The sequence below is a fragment of the Balaenoptera acutorostrata genome, chromosome 6 (genome assembly GCF_949987535.1).
Source record: "Balaenoptera acutorostrata chromosome 6, mBalAcu1.1, whole genome shotgun sequence".
Taxonomy (NCBI): Eukaryota; Metazoa; Chordata; class Mammalia; order Artiodactyla; family Balaenopteridae; genus Balaenoptera; species Balaenoptera acutorostrata.
Window position 1 is genome coordinate 117,612,147 of NC_080069.1, and position 20,150 is coordinate 117,632,296.

At 54.2% G+C, this 20,150-nt stretch overlaps 2 protein-coding genes across 2 annotated transcripts in view; one reads left to right on the plus strand and one right to left on the minus strand.

Annotated features, from left to right (window-relative positions):
- Positions 1-4,147, minus strand: part of SH2D3C (SH2 domain containing 3C) — a 30,633-nt gene extending 26,486 nt beyond the window's left edge. The window contains exons 1-2 of the mRNA XM_057549279.1: positions 4,003-4,147; positions 1,481-1,958 (exon numbers count right to left, since the gene is read on the minus strand). Coding sequence (XP_057405262.1) covers positions 1,481-1,958; positions 4,003-4,039 — 515 coding nt within the window. The 5' untranslated portion in view covers positions 4,040-4,147. The remainder of the gene's footprint in view (positions 1-1,480; positions 1,959-4,002) is intronic.
- Positions 4,148-10,449: 6,302 nt separating this feature from the next.
- CDK9 (cyclin dependent kinase 9) lies at positions 10,450-15,083 on the plus strand. The gene is made up of 7 exons (XM_007194635.2): positions 10,450-11,164; positions 11,625-11,706; positions 12,472-12,562; positions 12,926-13,092; positions 13,207-13,378; positions 13,538-13,686; positions 14,151-15,083. Exons 1-7 carry the CDS (start codon positions 10,725-10,727, stop codon positions 14,514-14,516), a joined length of 1,467 nt encoding a protein of 488 aa, XP_007194697.2. The 5' UTR covers positions 10,450-10,724; the 3' UTR covers positions 14,517-15,083.
- Positions 15,084-20,150: the final 5,067 nt, after the last annotated feature.

Below are 20,150 nucleotides of genomic sequence, written 5' to 3' on the forward strand. Positions count from 1 at the left end.
GAGTTGTTTGTGGTGTGTCAGGCGCTGTGCTAAGATTTTACAAGTATGTTACTCTTGAATTCTCACCACAACCCTACAAGGTAGATGCTATCGTTGTGCCCATTTATCAGATGAGAAAAGTGAGGCTCGGAGAAGGGAACAGACTTGTCCAAGGTCATGCAGTCAGTAAGAGGCAGCGTCTGGACTGGATTCACTCTGCAGCTTTACAAGGTCCTGCTCCCCACTGAAGGACCAATTACCCCAGCACACAGAAGCTGTGCTTGGTGTCTCAGGGCAAAGTCACTCAAGAGAGGTTCCAGAACCAACCCTAGAGTTACTTTTCCCCCTCTTTATTTCAGTAGGTACATCTGACCAGTATGGTTTAGACAAAGGCTCTGAGGGTTGAAAAGCAAGGGACTGGGGGTGCGGGGGTGGTGGTGGGATGAATTGGGAGATTAGGATTAACATATATACACTAATATGTATAAAATAGATAACTAATAAGAACCTGCTGTATAAAAAAATAGATTAAAAAAAAGAAATAAACTGGAAAAAAAGAAAAGAAAAGCCAGGGACTCCTTTGGTGGGGGCTGAGGGGGTCTCCCAAGGGCATGAAGTACATGGCTGTAGGGCTTAGAAGATGGTGGGTACAATGTGGTGGATGAGTGTGCAGCCACTGGAGACAGGCAGATTCCTGCTCAAATCCCAGCTCTGCAACCTTGGCTGAGTCTCAGTTTCCCCATCTGTAAGATTGGCCGGGGGGGGTGGTGGGGGTGGGGGTGGGGGGGTAACAGTACAATCTTTTACAGAGTTTTCAGTGAGTAACATTTGTTTTGACACCCAGTAAAATGGGTACTGACTAAATGAGAGCTATGGTCATATCATCACTATTTGTATTTTTGCATCAACTCAACACACCCTGTAACCAAGTTAGTTAACAAATGGTCTTCTAGATCAAGGGGAGCAATGTTGTCCAGCAGAATTAAAGGTGGCGATTCGGGTGTGGACCCCAGGGCAGGGATCCATTGATTGGGCTTGGATCCACCCAGTAGCTGAGGGCCCATGCTGGAGGCTGCCTAGGGCTTTGGAGTCGCGGAGTGGGCATGGGGGGCGGGGGCGGGTCTTAGTTCAAGTCCTAAGTTTGTCATTTGCTAGATGTGCACCCTGACTGGGGCAGATGACATTCCCTCTCTGAATCTCAGTTTCCTCTTCTGTCATATGGAAATAACAGTATCTTCTCCCCGGGTGTGTTTTTTTTTTTCCCTGTTTGTTTTTGTTTTTGTTTTTTTCCTGAGAATTAATTACAAGTGAAGGGCTAAGTACAGTGCCTGGTCTATAGTAAGCACTTGGTTAATGTGTAGGTATGTTTGTGTGTGTGTGTTTTGTTTTGTTTCTACTCAGATGTGTGTGTTGCAGGGGTCCTCTCCGGGATCTACTCATAGGAGGCTGGAGACACCATCCCCGCAGGTCCTGCCCTCACCCTCCCCTGATGGGCACCTACCTTTCTGAGAGCACTTTCCTGGGGTCTCGCTCCTCTTCTGTGTCTGCCCTGGGCTCCTCAGGTTTTCTCATGGTGCCCACTTCCACTGCTGAAGGGTTGGGTCCCACTGCTGGGGTGTCCTCCACGGGGGCATTGGTCCCCACCACCACCTTCTTGGCTGCCTCCAAGCCTGGGGGGTCAGGCAGCCCTCGGGGCACCACATGGGGCTCAGGGCCAACCTCCGGGGCCTCCTGGGTGGCCTGTTGGTCCCGAACCTTCTTGATACTGGGGCGAGGCATGGTGCCCATGTGGCTGTACATGTCGCTGGAGCGGGCATAGGCTGGGGGGCTCTTGGGGACTGTCACCATGTCATCCTGTGTGGCGTCAAAGGTGTCAGCCTCCAGATGGGGCCGGATGCTGGTGGAGGCCAAAGATCGTCTCAGAGTGAAGGACCGAGGAAGGTTGGAGAGACTCCCAAAGCCCTTGAACTTGAAGAACTCTGGCAGGGGGAAGGGGAGGGAAAGAAGTTAATGATATTGCCAGCACTAATAATACTAACAAACATTTGTGCAGTTCCACTCATTGACGGTCCAAGGAGGGTTAGGAGTTTCACTGACACCCCCTCTAACTGTTATGGTATAATATGGCAGCTCTGGAATCGCATAGCCCTGGGCTTGAATCCCTTGAATTCCACATCCTAGCTGTGTGACCTTAGGCAAGTCACTTGACCTCTCTGAGCCCCATTCTCCACATCAGTCAAATAGAGATTATAGTACCCATCTCCTATGGGCAATGGGAGAACTGAAGAAAAGCATGAACTCAGCATGTAAATAACATGCTTAACACGGTACCTGACACACAGAATAACCTCCATAAGAAGTAATGAAGATGATGATGGTGATCACAATAAATGCCTCTGCATTTGTCAGACATGCTGCATGCATTAATTACTTCACTGAATTCTCAACACAACTCCATGACACAAGTTTAATCCCCCATTTTCCAGATGAGGAAATTGAGGTTCAGAGCTGTGACATGAGCTGCCCGGGGTCACACAGCGGGAGGTGAAGCATGTATATGTGTGTGTGTGTGTGTGTGTGACGTGTGTGTTGGGGTGGGGAGGGGGCGTTTGAATGAAGCTCTGTGCCCCTGAGGTGAGGATGAAATGAGAAGGGGGTTGTCGGGAGCCTGAGGGTCCCACTCCCTGCGGTTCTGTCCTTCCTGTCAGCTGAGCCTGGTGTTGGGACTCAGGCAGCAGTGCTCGGGTGATACCATCTCCTCGTTTCCGCAGGGGTGCATGAGAGTTCCCTCCTCCCTGTCCCCAGCTGTGAGACTGCCCCTCCTCGCAGCCACCACCATCTGACTGACTTCACTACAGCCTCCAGATAAGCAAAAAGGAAAAACCCTGGCATTTTCCACTTCCTCGGCATCCTGTGCCTCCTCAGGTCTTCACAACCATGATGGAATATATAGGTGGGATGCCCCCATCTGACCAGACAGAAAACGGGCCCAGAGAGGGGAAGGAATTTGCCCAGGGTCACAAAGCAAGGCTGAGCCTGGACAAGGGCCCAGGGCTCTGGATTGCTGGGGTCAGTGTTCTGGGGCTTTCCTCCCAGTCCTGCCCACCCCCTCACTTGGTCTTATTCTCTGTCTCCTGACAAATGCTGTCAGAAGATGCTGAGGCTCTGCTCTTAGAAAGCTATGCCATGGGGCAGAAATTGTGCCAACGACTGCCTTCTTTCTCAGCACCACTTGTTTTGTCCCCTGGGGACTGGGGGTCTGGAGGAAACAGTAGTGGGGCAGGGAGGGAAACTGAGGCCCAGAGTCCAGGAACTTGAGATCGAGCCCTGCTCTGTAGCCCCATATGACCTCAGGCAAGTGTCTTGGTCTCAGTCTTTTCATCTGTGGAATATAGTCATAATCCTTGCCCAGTCTACCCTCCTCCTGTGCTGTCAGATCAGAAGAATCAGGGGAAACCGAAGTTTGCTGGAACCAGGAAGGGATCGCCAACCTGGGGGAGAAGTGATGGGTGGGTGTGGCCCCTCACTGAGTTGCTCTGGGTCCCAGCGTCACTGCTGATGGGGACATGGGACAGGATCTCATGGCACACACCCCTCCCCCCGCCTCAGCCACAGCAACTCCCAGCCTGAGACCCCATGTGAACCAGGCCCAGAGGCAGGGGGTGGGCTGTGTGGAGGTCTTCCCTGGCCCAGCCATGAGGTCAAAGGGAGCCAGAGGACACGCAGACGAATGGAGAGACTGAGAGTTGGGGTGGGGAGAGACAGAGAAGTAGAGCCGGGCAGAGACAGACCAGAGAAGAACAGAGATGGAGAGCCTAACCAGCTGGAGAGAGAGAGACACCGGGCCAGTGATGGAGAGATGGCGACTGGAAACTCAGAAACAGAGGCCTCTGGAGAGAGACAGAGATGGACAGAAAGAAAAACAGAAACGAGGTAGAGTGATGAAGAAGCAAATACAGAGAGGCTGAGATGGACGGACAGACAGAGGGATGAAGGACAGTGCAAACGGCACCCTGCACTCACTGAACTTTTTGCTGGCCTTCTTCGTCCCCTCCGTCATCTTCGCAAGTCGTGCAAAGCCCCCGCTGGAAGGCAGTGGCCACTCGAAACTCTGGACATCAACGTTGAGATGCCTCCCTCACCTCCCCTTCCCCTTTCTCGCGCCCTCTCACTCGCTTCCTCTGTGTATTTTTAAACCAGTGAAACTCCCACAGCCCCACCCTCCCCATCCTCTCTGCAGGGGGCGGAGGCAGGGGCCTCCCCCAGTCCCGGCCCCTGTGGGCCTCCTCCTTGGCCTCGGCCTCGGGGAGGCAGGGGACAGACCGCAAGCGCGTGAGATCTGGAAGGTCTGGGAAATAAACCACAGACTCTGGGAACAGAGCCCACTGGGCTGGGGGCCTCTGGGGACCTGCCAACAGCTGTCAGGGGGTCTGGCCAGCAGGCTGGGAGGGTGCAGGGAGTCAGGCCTGAGGGCAGGGGGGTTTATTCTAAGCCTCAGTGCTGGGGGATGCACTGGCTGCGGTGGATAGGAGAGTGCCATGGTTTGGCCTGTGGGCTCTGGGACCACCCAGACCCAAATTCAAGTCTTGGCTGGCCACTTTGTCACTGTGTGATCCTGGACTAGGGAACTCACCTCCCAGAGCCTCAGTTTCCTCTCTGTGAGTAGGGGGTATTTGCAATGCCCACCTCACAGAGTCCAGTGCTTGGTGCAAAGCCTGGCACAGAATCAGTGCCCACTATACTCCTTTTCAAGCTAGCAGGGACATGGCGATAATTTAGTCCACCACCCCATTGTACAAAGATAGGAAAACCGAGGCACAGACAGGCAGAAGGATTGCCCCAGGTCATACAGTGGGTTGGTGGCACAGACTGGGTTACAACTTGCCCTTTCAGGCCCCTTAACCCACAGCCTGGTGTTTTTCCACCCTACAACCCCCATGTGTGTGTGTGTGTGTGTGTGTGTGTGCGCGCGCGCGCGCTCACGTGGACAGGACAGAGATGAGGAAACGAAACCTCTCCTACACAGGTTGTCCCTGACACCTGTGGAGGCTTTCAGCAGCTGCTGGGGCGGTGCAGCTGAAAGACCAGGAGCTTCAAATCCTGGCTCTGAGTGCTGCTGACAAGTTACTTCTGCCTCTGAAGCCTCAGTCACCTAATCTCTAGAATAGGCACAAGTGCAAGGTATGCAGTCAACCCCCAGAGGCTCCAGCATGATTGGACATTATTATCCTGGCCCCAGGGCTGGCAACTGGGGCTGTGATAGGGGAAGTTCAAGGTCAGATGGGGCCCATCCTGCATCCTCCATAAAAATAATGACTACTAACGACTAATGTTTTCTGGTCACTTAGTATGTGCAGCCACAGGGCTCAGTTCTTCTGCCCTAAGAGGCAAATGTTGTTTCTCTTGTCCTCATTCTACTGATGTGGAAACTGAGCCCCACCCCACCAAAGTCAAGTTACCTGGAATTGGGATCTGCCTGTCCAGCTGTGGAGCCTGAGGTCCTAACTTCCACACTCATAACTCCCGCCACCCTCTGGCAGCTGGATGATAGACCTTGGCGGGGGAAAGGTCTGCTGAACCTTCTCGATGGGATGAGGGGGAACCTGAGGCCCTGGAGGGAAAAGGGACACAGCCTGTGAGACAGAGGCAGCAAACAGGCCTGGATGGGACAGGTGTTCAAAGTTCAAATGAAAGGATGGGATTTCTGGACCATGGCCTTAGGAGGATAAGGAGGGGTACAACTCCAGCTCCCTCTACTGAGCACTGACCATGAGCCAGGCATGGAGCTGGAAGCCCCTACAGATCGTCACAGCCCTGTGAGATGATCCTGGTACTGTCCCATTTCACAGATGAGGGAACTGAGGCTAAAGAGGAGCAGAGACTAGACAGACAGATACCCGGGTGTTCTAACTCCCAGGCCAGTGTCCCTTCCCATCTCTGGGTTGTTGTCAGAAAAGGGAGAGGGGCCTGTGGCCTGGTGGTAGCTGGGGGTCTTCCTGGTGGGAGGTGGAGGGTGGGTCCCCCAACTTCTCTTCCAAGAGGCAGTCACAGTGATTTGGGCTAAATGCTGAGGCTGTGGCATCAGCCAGTGCTGGCTTCCTGGCCAGGCCCACTCCCAACTTGCCGTGTGATCCTCCATAAGAGACTTTACCTCTCTGAGTCTCAGTTTCCTCATCTGTGAAATGGGGTTACAGTAGCCTCCACTTCCTGGAGTTGTTGGGAAGACGAAAGGAGCAAATGATGACCCAGGCCAGTACACTGTGGCCTCAGCAAACCCTGGTGGTTGTTGCTGAGGGATGGGGGTGGTTCAGGCCAGGGGCAGACTGGCGCAGGCCAGGAAAACCCCAGGGCAGGCACGTGGTGTGAAACCTGGGAGTCCCAGCCACGACGAGGCTCTGTTGCCATGGTGGAGGGGCCTTGTCAGCGCCAGGCTAGCCCTGCCGTTGGCCCAGGTGCCAGGTCAGTTGCTGCATCCCTGAGAGGATGAATGGGGCTCAGTGTGGTGGCTCAGTGTGGCGGCTCCGCTGAGCTCAGAGCCCTCTTTGTGCTGCCTCGAGTGGCCGTTGGGAGTGTGGCTGGGGACCTGCTGGCGGGTGGCTGTCCCCCAGGCCCTCCTCAGCCGGTGCTGGAGGCCAGCCCAGCCCCACTCTGCAGCGCTGAACACACAGCACTTTCTCACCTCCATGCCTTTGCTTGGGCCAGACCCGCACTCAGAATGCCACTTGTCCCTCCACTGGCTCTACCTTTTGCCTCCACTGAGTCCCTGAGGTCTGATTGAGCCATAGTGCCCCAGGAACCCTGCTCTGATTTCTGTCCCCTCCCTCCTTGCCCTCCTCCCCCCAAGTCTATGACACCGTTGTCTGCAATCTGACCAGGTGCTATCAGGGATTGGAGGCTTTCAATGTCATAGTCAAAGGCGTTGGACCCAGGCAAACCTGAGTTCAGACCCCACCTCGGGCAAGTCACATCAACTCTCTGAGCTTCATTTTTCTCATCAGTAAAATTGGACAAATACAACATCCCTCACAATATCCTGTGGCAACGAAATAACACGTTTACGCTGAGAGTTATCATCTGTATTACATTCACTTTTGTCTTTATATGCATGTTCCAAACAGACCTCATGCTCCGTTGAGAGAAGAACTGGCCTCATGCATCCATATTGGCCTCAGACCTGCTATACTGTAGCACTCAGTAGATACCTTTCCCCAGCTTGACTCAGTTGTCTTATATTGGGGGACAAAGAGACCTGGCTTTGAATCCCAGCTCCATAGCTCCCTCGCTGCGTGGCCTTGGGCAGGCCACTTCACCACTCCTAACCTCAGTTTCTTCTTCTGTAACTTTGGCCCCATAATAGCAACTTCCTAAGAGGGGTGCTATAAAGTTCTAGGGGTCTGACACATAACAACATGGGGCCGGGCACAGTCAGTACCCAGCCGGTGTGGGCAGAATGTCCATGGGATTGCAGGGCTGTGGGCATCACACAGCCACTCTCTGTCCTGTATCCCCCTATCCAGTGACCCCTTGTCTCCCCAGACAGACCGGCAGCCAAGAGCACCCCACCCCACGAGCCTTTCTTCTTCTCTCAATATGCTCCGTACCCTGTTCCTACTCGGGGGAGGAAAACAGAGGGTCCAGGCCAGGGTCAAACAGCTGGCCAGTGGCTCCCTTTCCTACTCTGTGCCTCAGTTTCCCTAACTGCTAAATGGCAGCAGGACCAGAGGCTCTCTCAGAGCCTGGTCAGTCAATCGGCAAACATTCCTGAGTATTGGCCACATGCCCTGCTTTGCCAGCTTAGCTGATCCATGGAAACAGGAAACATTTCCCTCAAACCAGCAAATCAGAAGTCAAAGTCAGTGAGAAATTGTTTCTGGCTAGGACCTAATTTCTTCTCACTTTCACCTGGGCAGCCTTCTGAAGGGCTTCTGACTGCTCCTGCCTGCCTTCCTCCCCAAGGGAGGGCTGAGGGCCTGAGGCCCTGAGGGGAAGTGACTGGCGATGTCAGGGTTCAGGCCAGGGATGGTGGGGTGGAGGAGGTGACACCACCGGAACTTTTGCTGAGGCCTCTGCCCACAGGATGTGACTTAGGGAGGGCTCGTGAGAAACAAGTAGGGGCCCCAGCCTGGGAGTCTGATGGTGGAAGCCACACAAGCCCACGGCAGAGCTACCCCCTCCAATGCTACTATCCCCTCCCACACCTCCCACCGGCATCCAAGGCACCCAGCCAGTGGTGCTGTGACATGACTGTGCCCTAACTCCACCCTCAGCCCAGATGGGTGGGGTCCTGACACGGGTAATTGCTTGGGGTTGGCACCAGACTGACCTGGTTCAAATACCAGCAACTGGCCAGCCATTTGACCCTGGCCAATGATGGCACTTCTGAATTTCAGTCCTTCTGAGTACAATAGAGGTAATAATAGTATAATATTGCTGAGTGAGAATTGAGATAATTCCCATGAAGTGCAAAGCGTACAGCTTGGACCATTTATTTTCCCTTGATAAATTGTACTTACTACAATTGGGTTTTTTTTAAATTAATTAATTTATTTATTTATGGCTGTGTTGGGTCTTCGTTTCTGTGCGAGGGCTTTCTCTAGTTGTGGCAAGCGGGGGCCACTCTTCATCGCGGTGCACGAGCCTTTCACTATGGCAGCCTCTCTTGTTGCAGAGCACAGGCTCCAGACGCGCAGGCTCAGTAATTGTGGCTCACGGGCCCAGCTGCTCTGCGGCATGTGGGATCTTCCCAGACCAGGGCTCGAACCCGTGTCCCTTGCATTGGCAGGCGGATTCTCAACCACTGCGCCACCAGGGAAGCCCTACAATTGTTATTTTCTCCCTCCTTGCCCTCCCCACCCCCAGTTTAGCCAATGGCCACTCTGCTTCTAATAGTGTGCCCAAGAAGCTGACCCCAGATCACTCCCTGACATGCCTCAAACCCCTGCTGGTCTACACTGCCTTCAGGAGAGTGCTCTCTGCTCCTCACCTGACCCTCAAGACCTTCCCTGGCAGGGTCCCCCATGGCAGAACAGGGTCTCTTGGGACACCAGGATCACCAGACCCATTCCTGACTGCTCCTACAAGGAAGCTTCAAGGCCAAGCCATGTAAGCTAAGAGGTGGAGAGCAACCGGTGCGCGGGGCTTCCTGCAGGTAGAAAAGGTACTGGGGTGCAATCAGAGAGCACAGCCCTGAAGGCAAGGAGGCCCAGGGGGCAGGAAACAGTGTGGCCACAGCCTGCGAGGGAAGATGGAAAGAGCCTCAAATGTCACAATTTGGGTTTTCCTGAAGACAGTGGAGGGAAATACATACAGACTCCACTTCAGAATGATCTGGCGGGTGCTCCAAGGGGGACAGATGGAGAGGGCAGACTGGGGAGGACAGGACTCAGGATCCATTGGCAGAGGACTGGAGAGGAGGGGCAGATAGAAGAGGTGCAGAGGAGTTGGAAAGACAGCCTTGTTGGGGGCTAGTTTTTGAGTAGGGCTGGAGGAAGAAAGAGGAGGCTCCTGGAGCCAGAAAGGTATCAGAAAGATGCTGGGGAAGGGCCAGGGTAGGGAAAGGGGGCACAGGACCAGAGAAGGAGATGGGTGAATGGTGGGCTTGGTGCCTGGCACATAAGGACAACAGGCCTCAAACAGCATGACTGCTGTCCTCCTGGACAGACTGTAAATAGCCTGAGTCAAGAGAATCCTCTTCAGTTTCAGACAGACAAGGTTCGAGTCCCAGCTTTGTCACCGTGTGACCTTGAGCAAATGACCTCACCTCTCTGAGCCTCAATGTGCTCTTCTGTAAAATTGGTTAGTGATCCTGACTATGGGGCTGTTGATTAAGGATTCAGCAGGAACGCCCAGCACTTCCTGAGCACACAAGGGTGCAGAGTAAATGCTAGCTACTTTTGTGACTACTGACCCGGGGCGCGACCAGCTCGGGCGCAGCTCAGCGGGGACGGGGGTCCTGTGGGTTTCATCCCTGCCTCCCGGAAACAGGGGGTCCAGGGCTGGAAAGCCTGGGCTTTGCTCGCTCGCCGCCACCAATGTCGCCTCGCCCCCTGGCGGCTGTCAGTTGCCATATCAACGGCGGGTGGCAGGGGCCCGGGGAGGCGGCGGTGGGGGCCGTTCTCTCCTACCCAGGCCGGAGGCCGCTCCCTCGGCACCTCCCGCCTTCGCCTGTGAGGGGGTGCACCCCGAGCTGGGGAGGAAGGGGCTCCCCGCGGCAGCTAGCACGTGTAGGTAAACTGAGGCACGCGGCGAGTCGCCCCGCAGCCAGGTGTAGAGCGCGGGGCCCCACCTCCGAAGGCGGAGGAGGGGCCGCGGGCGGTGACGCGCCGAGGGCGGCGGGCGGACAGGGAGCGGGCGAACGAGCGGGCGGGCGGCGGCGGCGGCGGCGGCGGCGGCGGCGGCGGCGGCAGGTGCGGCCGCGAAGGGTGGGAGGGAGGAGTGAGGGGGCGGGAGGAGGGGGAGGGGAGGGCGAGGCTGGGGCACCTCCCCCTTTATAACGCGCCCCCTCCCGGGCTCTCGGGCCGCCTCCTCATCGGCTCTTCCCGTCCGGCCCCCTCGCCCGGCCGCCCCGGGCCCGGGCCCGGCCAGGGAGCCCCCAGGCCGCGGCTCGGGGGCCGCCCCCCCGCCCCGCGCCCAGCGCAGCCTGGCGGAGGCGGCGCCGTCGGAGGAGGAGGAGCAGGGCACTGCGGCTGGCCCCGGATCGGGCGCCAGAGCGGCAGCGGCTTCGGCAGCGGCGGCGGCCCGAGCCGATGCAGCGGGACGCACCACCCCGAGCCCCAGCCCCGGCGCCCCGACTCCCCGCGCCCCCGATCGGGGCCGCCGCCAGCAGTGGCGGCGGCAGAGGCGGGGGCAGCGGCGGTGGCGGAGGCGCCTCTGCAGCTCCGGCTCCTCCTGGCCTCTCGGGAACTACAAGTCCCAGGGGGCCTGGCGGCGGGCGGCGGACGGAAGAGGTGGGGTCGGCGCCGCGAGGCCGGAAGTGGCCGTGGAGGCGGAAGTGGCGCGGCCGCGGAGGGGCCTGGAGCACGGCGGCGGGACCTGGAGCGGGAGCAGCGACGGCGGCGGCGGCTGGAGGTGGCGGCGGCGCACTGGAGGCGGCCATGGCAAAGCAGTACGACTCGGTGGAATGCCCCTTTTGTGATGAGGTGTCCAAATACGAGAAGCTCGCTAAAATCGGCCAAGGCACCTTCGGGTAAGTCTTGGCCCCCAGGGACCGGGAGCCCTGAGCCTGCACCCCTCCGGGCCGACGTCGGGACGCCCAGGCCCGGGCCCAGTTGGTCGGGAAGCCATTTAGCCACAGACTTGTCCCCTGGTCTCGCTAGGCCGCGTCGCAGCCCGCCCGGGCCTGACAGAGCCGGCTGGCGGGGAGGAGCTTGAGGCCCTTGATGAGGGGCAGGGAGGGGTTGCAGAGAGGAGCATGTGAGTGGTGCGGGATCTCTCCGCGAGACTGCCGGGTGGGGAGAAGGGGCAGAGGGAAGGAGGTAGAGGCTCGGAGAGGAACCGAAGACACCGCGTGGTGGGGTAGCCGAGTGCCCTGGGTACCCGGCCCAGCCCCGCCCGGATTCCCCTTCCTGTTCTCCTCTGGTGGGGGAGGGGCGGGCCCTGCGGAAATGGCCTAAAGAGTCCTCTTGGGTCCCCCTCTCGGCCTGCAGGGAGGTGTTTAAGGCAAAGCATCGCAAGACCGGCCAAAAAGTGGCTCTGAAGAAGGTACTGATGGAGAACGAGAAGGAGGGGGTGAGTATGGGTGGGGTGGGCAGGTCGGCCAGCTCCCTTGGGCATGAGGTTGGGTTTCCACCCTGCTGCTTTTGGGACTCTTAACGTATAGATTCAGTTTACGTGTTTGGAAATTTCCATATTCCAGGGAATTTGACTTCCAAGTTAAATCTTTTAATTCAAATGTTTTAAAGCGCTTCATAGTTCATTGTTAGGTGAAGATGGTTGGTGCCAGGAGGGGGAGCTCATGCTTGCACTGAGTGCACCTTGGTTCCTGAAGTTAGGAAGTCTTTGAGCACTTTTTCTTTAGAGTTTAATTTTGTTGAATGTAAAATAATAATAAGTTATATGCAATGACTTTAAAAGGGTGACTGGTATTCACTTGAAAAACAACAGTGCCTTCCACCCCCCGCCTGATCTTAGCTCTAGTCGAGCTTTCAAGAGACTTGCTTCTTTATTTTTGTATTTGTTAACGACCTAACAGTTAAACACAGGCATAGAGCTAAAACTTACAAGGTTGAAGAAACTGTGGAGCATTTAATAACTAGTAATAGAGCATTTGTGTGAAGTATCATTATTTCAATTCATTGTCTGAAACCAGCTCCTTGAGGGCTACATACTATTACACCCATTTTACAAATATGGCATTTGAGACAGCTAATTTCAGAGCCTACGCTCTTACTCTGTCTCCCAACCTTTGACCCTTCCTGTGGACTCTCTGGCCAGTTCCTTGGTCTGTGGTGCGCTCACCCACTTTTGACCTTCTCCTGTCTTTTTCCCACCCAGTTCCCCATTACAGCCTTGCGGGAAATCAAGATCCTCCAGCTTCTAAAACACGAGAATGTGGTCAACTTGATTGAGATCTGTCGAACCAAAGGTAAGTTGTTCGGATCTCATCCCCATTTTCAGATTGAGAAAATGAGGCTTATTGCCTAAGGTTTTGTTTGCAAAAGTTGGAAGTGGACACACTTACATTGCCTCTTCTTAACCCAGACATACCAAGTGTGACTGCTTTCTCTGGCCTTTTCATCAGAGCAGGTGCCTCCTCGGGGCCTGCCACAGTACCCAGCCCAGAGAAGGCGCTCAGAAAATATTTTACCTGTGAAGGAATTCGCACCTGGATATCCAGGGGTCCATAGGTTAGAGAGGGTAGGAGCTGCTTGTGGGAAAGTGAGTTGCATATGAGATTTTTGATTTTTTTTCTTGTCCCTCTCTCTCCCCCTCATTCTTCCGGTCTCAGCTTCCCCCTATAACCGCTGCAAAGGCAGTATATACCTGGTGTTTGACTTCTGCGAGCATGATCTTGCCGGGCTGCTGAGCAACGTCTTAGTCAAGTTCACACTGTCTGAGATCAAGAGGGTCATGCAGATGTTGCTCAATGGTCTCTACTACATCCACAGGAACAAGGTGGGGGCCAGAGTAGGGGAGGAGAGACCAAGGCTGGGGCTGGCCTTTGCTCTCACTGTGGGGTGGGTGTGGCTGAAGGACCCTCGGGAACCCTCACCTGTGTGCTTCCTGCAGATCCTTCACAGGGACATGAAGGCGGCTAATGTGCTCATCACCCGTGATGGAGTTCTGAAGCTGGCAGACTTTGGGCTGGCCCGGGCCTTCAGCCTGGCCAAGAACAGCCAGCCCAACCGCTACACCAACCGTGTGGTGACGCTCTGGTACCGGCCCCCGGAGCTGTTGCTCGGTGAGGACTCTCCCGAGCTGGCAGAGGGAAGCAGGGGCTGGGCACTTACCTGGCCTCAGCTCCCCACTGCCAGGGCTTCTTGAGCCCCCGGCCCGGGGGCATTGCCTCTCAGGAGGCTGTCGGGCTCAAGGGGCCCTCCTGCTGTGCTCTTCTTCTCAGGGGAGCGGGACTACGGCCCCCCCATTGACCTGTGGGGTGCTGGGTGCATCATGGCAGAGATGTGGACCCGCAGCCCTATCATGCAGGGCAACACAGAGCAGCACCAGCTTGCCCTCATCAGCCAGCTCTGTGGCTCCATCACCCCTGAGGTGCGCAGTCGGGCCGCCGAGGAGCCTGCCTGGCAGGGGAGGGCTGGGTGCTGAGTAGAGGAAAAGCTCCGTTCCGGAGAGGTTGCTGGTGGGTGGTTGGGGTCTGCTGTTTAGAGCCACGCGGACTGTTCAAGTCTCGGCTGCTTCCCTTTAGTTCTGTGGCTTTGGGGAGGGCGTCTGAGCCCCTCAATTCAGAGCTGAGCTGCTCTGCTGTGAGACAACTGTGGTTGCAGCAGGCTCGGTGCACGTACGCCGGACAACTTGTGTCAAAGGGCCCCGTACTTGGTGTTTGCCAAATATGTGGTCCCTGCTGCTTTCACCTTGGAGGGGTCAAGTTTGCCCTCTAGGGGCCGTCTGGGAGCCTCTGAACGGAGAATGTTTAGTCCCTTCAAGTGCTTGACCGGTGGACCAGCCACGTACCCCCTGAACTGACTACATTCTCTTTTCCATGCCTCCCACCCCAGGTGTGGCCAAATGTGGACAAGTACGAGCTCTTTGAGAAACTGGACCTGGTCAAGGGCCAGAAGCGGAAGGTGAAGGACAGGCTGAAGGCCTATGTGCGTGACCCCTACGCACTGGACCTCATCGACAAGTTGCTGGTGCTGGATCCCGCCCAGCGCATCGACAGTGATGACGCCCTGAACCACGACTTCTTCTGGTCCGACCCCATGCCCTCGGACCTCAAGGGCATGCTGTCCACCCACCTGACGTCCATGTTTGAGTACCTCGCACCACCGCGCCGGAAGGGCAGCCAGATCACCCAGCAGTCCACCAACCAGAGCCGCAATCCCGCCACTACCAACCAGACGGAGTTTGAACGTGTCTTCTGAGGGCCGGCCGCTGTTGCTTCTCATTAGGGCAGTTGTTTTATTTTTTCTTCTGCTCTGTGACTTGTGTTGTTGAGATTTGGGGGCATTTGAGTTTTTTCTCTAGTGCATATTTTATTTAATCCCCACCCTGGGCATCAGGAAACAACCGAGCAGACTGGAATACAGCTTTGGCTGAGAGTCCAGGAAGGCACTTGGGCTGCCTCACCTTGTTTCCTGGCTTTTGGGGTGATTCCCAGAGGGTCTCCATTTACGTTAGGACAGGAATGAGATGAGAGGAAAGGCACACCCCACTGGTGACTTTCTAAGAGATCCCAGCGTGCTGGGAGGAGGGGACAGGTCCCTCACCCATCCCCAGCCCTCCTCATGGGATGAGAAGCTGGCGTGGGGGACAGAACCGGCCTTGGGAATGGGCTGCTCTTGGCCTAACCCTCAGAAGCTCTGGGGCTGGTGGAAACTCTTGGTTTCTTCAGTAGGACAATTTTATCGTGTTTCTTTGTTCAATTGTTCAGAGACATTCCTGGATGCAGTTTGGTCAGTTACAATTAAAGTTGACTCTTTTTCAGTAAATGACCGTGTGTTCTGTGCTATGTTCAGACCCCCAGCTCTTAACGCTGTAGCTGACCATTGAGATTTGATCTGTCAAGTCTTGGTTCTTTTCTTTGACCCAGTTCATGTCCTGTGACATACCTTCAGAGGACTTTGTCTTTTCTGTTTTTCTCTTGAGTACCTTCCAGAACATTTGCCATCATGCTCCCCACTGGGCAGGTACCATGATGCTCCCTTGCTCCTCCTCTCCACTCAGAGGAAGTGGGGAGACATGAGAAATGGGGCTCAGTCTGCTGACGAGGGAACTGGAGGTGGCCTGCTGTGAGCTACATCTGCAGCGGTGACCCGGGGGGTGACCCGGGGCGGGGCTGTGGGGGTGGAGGCACAGTCCGCTGCGGCTGACACGTGTTCAGACTTGACCCGTGAGCACGGGAGGCTGCAGAGGCTCCTAATCAGTGGAAGGACAATAGTCAAACCTGTAACTTGCAAAACTTCTCAGGCTGCTGAATAGAGGGTACAAGAGAGGAAATGACCAGAGAAGCTGAAGGATCTCCAGGGGCTTGGGGAGGTGGCAGTAGCCTGGATTAGGGTGGCCAGTGGGCAGGAGGACAGAGAATAGTTAGTGGAAGATAGGATCGTGATGGCTCAGAGCTGGGACCCTTGGAGGAGCAGCTCATTCTGGGGGATACATTTCCTGCGAGTCTGAAGTTGGGGACAGCCAACGTATGAGGCAAATTCTACATTCTGTCGGGTGGGAGTCCTCTTAGAGGGACCTGGGAAGGAACATTGCTAAAACCTTTTAGCGCAACTGTCCTTTGCTTGTAGGTATTAACTTAGATCACAGCTTCACAGAAGGCCAGTGAAAGTAAAAAAAATTCTTGACTAGTATATTTGTTTCTTGGGGCTGCCAAACATGGTGGCTTAAAATAACAAACTTATTTTCTCAGATCTGGAGGTGAATTTCTGAAATCTGTAGGTGTCATCGGCAGGGTTGTTTCCTTCTGGAGGCTCTGAGGGAGAATCTATTCTAGCCCTGAGCCTAGGAAGCCTTCAGAGAGCTCTGTACAGAGGGGGACACACTGATGATTTTTAAAAACTCACGGTGGAAAACAGTATGGAGATTCCTCAAAACTAAAAATAGAATTACCATATGATCCAGCAATCCCACTCCTGGATGTATATCCAGACAAAACTATAATTCAAAAAGATATATGCACCCCTATGTTCATAGCAGCACTATTCACAATAGCCAAGACACGGAAACAATCTAAATGTCCATCAACAGATGAATGGATAAAGATGTACGTATCTACAGTGGAATACTACTCAGCCATAAAAAAACAAAATGCCATCTGCAACAACATGGATGCAACTAGAGATTATCATACTACGTGAAGTAAGTCAGGAAGAGAAAGACACATATGTTATCACTTATATGTAGAATCTAAAAGAAGACAAATTATCTATGAAACAAAAAGAATCAGGGACGTAGAGAATAGACTGGTGGTTGCCAAGGGGGCGGGGGGTGGGAGAGGGTTGGATTGGGAGTTTGGGATTAGCAGATGCAAACTAGTATATACAGAATGGATAGACAACAAGGTCCTACTGTATAGCACAGGGAACTATATTCAGTACCCTGTGATCAACCATAATGGAAAAGAATATGAAAAAGAATGTATGTATGTGTATATATATATATATATATATATATATATGTATGTGTATATATATATATATATGTATGGGTATATATATATATATATACATACATACATATATATGTATAACTGCGTCACTTTGCTGTACAGCAGTAATTAATACAGCATTGTGATTCAACTATACTTCAATAAAAAATAAATTTAAAAAATAAAAAATAAAACAATACCAATAAAAAATAAAAAAACTCACAGTGACTATGTTGAGAAAAACTAAGGAGGTAAAGATGGAAGCAGAGAGATTGGTTAGGGCTATTGTAATAATCTGGGCAGAAGATGATGGTGGCTTGGACCAAGCTGGTCATGAAGCTGGTGGTGAGGAGTGCTTGGATGTATAGGCTACTGTGAGGGCAAATCATTCAGGTTGGATGTGAGTTTGAATGAATGAGAAGTTGAGAGTCCTAGGCTTTGGCTGGAAGGAGGACGGAGCTGCCATCCTTGAGACAGAGAAGGCTGCAGCAGGTCAGGCTGGAGCAAGGTTTTCGGGCGGTTTTTGTTTTTCTTTTGGCCACGCCACATGCATGTGGGATCTTAGTTCCCCGGCCAGGGATCGAACCTGTGCCCTCTGCAGTGAAAGGCGGAGTCTTAACCACTGGACCACTGAGGAAGTCCCTGGAGCATGGTTTTTCAATTGTAAATTGGAGGTTGACAGATGGACATCCAGGTTGAGTTGGCAGGTATATACCTGAACTATATATATAGTTCAGAGCCCCCCAGAGTCTAAACACACCTTTGGGAGTTGCCAGCCTGGTGGTTTTTAAAGTCCCAATGCAGGATGAGATCACATGTGAAGAGCGGAGTAGGGAGACGTGGTCCACTGGGACACTCCAGTGTTCAATGTCGTCAGGGAGTTGAGGACAACACCTGATGAAGTCAGAGACCACTGAGGGAATTCCCTGGCGGTCCAGTATTTGGGACTCCTCACTTTCACTACCGGGGCCCCGGATTCGATCCCTGGTCAGGGAACTAAGATCCCACAAGCCGCGCAGCACAGCCAAAAAGAAAAAAAAGAGAGAGAGAGAGACCATAGGAAGAGTGAGTTCCAGAAGCTAAGAGACAGAGGGTGTTTTTGAGACATGGGAGTGATCGCCTAGACAAGTGCTCTTGATGGGCCAAGAAGATGGGGGTGAAGACTGACCATCAGGTTTAGCCACACTGACCTCAGTGATGACCTTGGCAAGAGCCACTGGGTGGATTGCTTTGGATGAAACCCTGCCGGGAGGAGTAGGATCACTGGAGAACAGGAGGAAGGGGACCAAAGACAAGAAGTAGCAACAATCTACTGTAAAGGAGGATTAGGGAAGGAGCTGGTTTTGTATATTCTAAGACGGGAGCCAGCACATCATGGAATGACCCACTAGAGAGGGCACGTGTTGACTCTTGTCCTGTACACAGAAGAGCCACGTGGCCCACTGTACAGTGGCCACACCAGGACTAGAACCTCAAAGGCCACGCTCCAACCCTGTTCTCTGCTACCTCCACCCAGTGTGTCCATCATGTTCAGGGCAGCCTTGCTTGTGGAAAAGGTGGAAAAGCATAAACCTCCATCAGCTTCAATAAGTTAGAGCATGCAGAGTCACTGCACATCCGATCCCTGACTCACAGGTCTGGGTGGGGCACCTCTAACAAGCTGACGGGCGATGCTGCCTTGCTGGCCAGGATCTGGGCGGCGCAGGTAGAGCACGGCCCTATGATGGGATGCTGGGCCGCCACGTGAAAGGACGAAGTATATACACTATGACAGAAAGACGTTCCAAAAACAACAGGTGGATTGGGACTTCCCTGGTGGTCCAGTGGCTAAGACTCCACGCTCCCGATTCAGGGGATCTGGGTTCAATCCCTGGTCAGGGAACTAGATCCCACACGCAGCAACTAAAAATCCTGTGTATCACAACTAAGACCCGGCACAGCCAAATAAATAAAATAAATATTAAAAAAACAACAACAACACAAAGACAACAGGTGGAAAGAGCAGGTTACAAAGTATCTCCTGCTTCTGCAGGAGTGTGATGGAAGCAATCACAGTAAAACATTACCCATTGTTATTTGGAGTGGTTCTGTCCTTTATGGTTCTCTGTGTTTTCTCATATTTCCTGAATTAATATTTTTACTCATGCAATTAAACTGTATTTTATTATTATTATTTTTTAATTGTTTTAATTTTATTTTTTTAATTTAATTTTTATTTTTGGCTGCGTTGGGTCTTTGTTGCTGCGCGCGGGCTTTCTCTGGTTGCGGCGAGCGGGGGCTACTCTTTGTTGCGGCGTGCAGGCTTCTCATCGCGGTGGCTTCTCTTGTTGCGCAGCACGGGCTCTAGGCGCGCGGGCTTCAGTAGTTGTGGCACGCGGGCTCAGTAGTTGTGTCTCGCGGGCTCTAGAGCGCAGGCTCAGTAGTTGTGGCGCGTGGGCTTAGTTGCTCCGCGGCATGCGGGATCTTCCCGGACCAGGGCTCGAACCAGTGTCCCCTGCATTGGCAGGAGGATTCTTAACCACTGCGCCACCAGGGAAGCCCTAAACTGTATTTTAAAACAACCAAAACAGGCCCTAAACCCTGGAGCTTCTGGCTCTGAGCTCTCCCCACCTCCCCATCTCCCCATAGAACACCCCAGAGAGGAGGCTGGGACTAGCCGGGCAGATGTGGGTCTGACCCCTTCAGCCTTGAACCCTGGGGTGATGTGGTGTCATGCCCATCTGTGGAGGGAGGTGCGGAGCCAGGAATAAATGCTCCCAGGGGGCAGGGCCTTGTGGAGGCATCATCCGGAGGCAGCCTGGCACCTGGGAGTCTCCCAAATGCAGGAGTGAGTCAGCCAGCGGTCAAGCGGACGGCTGGAAAGGCTGTGGAACTGGGAACGGCCTTTGCCAGCTCGTCTGGACAGGCCCTCGATGTCACCCTGCAGGCCGAGGACTGGGTCTGTGTCCTGGCATCTTTTTGATCAAATGATTTGGTGACACAGCCCTCCCCCTGGCAGGCTTGGACGCCTTAGGTCAAGGGCACCCCGTGTCCTATCCCCCCTCTCCAGGGATCGCAGCCTGGCAGGGCCAGGGAAACGGCCGTAACGGTAAGGGGAGGTAAGGAGAGGGGTGGGCTGTGATAAGAGAGGCCAGATAAAGCCAGCCCCACTGGGCAGGAAGCCCAGCCCCAAGGTCCGGAAGTCTCCCAAGTGCCCCCTCCCTACACACCCCGTTCTGCCTGCTCACCTTTAACCTCCGCCGGTTGTTATTTAACTCACAGGGAGATCCTGACTAGTCCTGCGCTCGGAAAACAGCCGGGGAGGCCGAGATCCCTGGGCTGATCCCAGGATGAGAGCAGAGACCTATCAGGGAAGACCTGCCTCCCAGCACACTCCCCACCCCCCCTCACCCGACATCAGGGT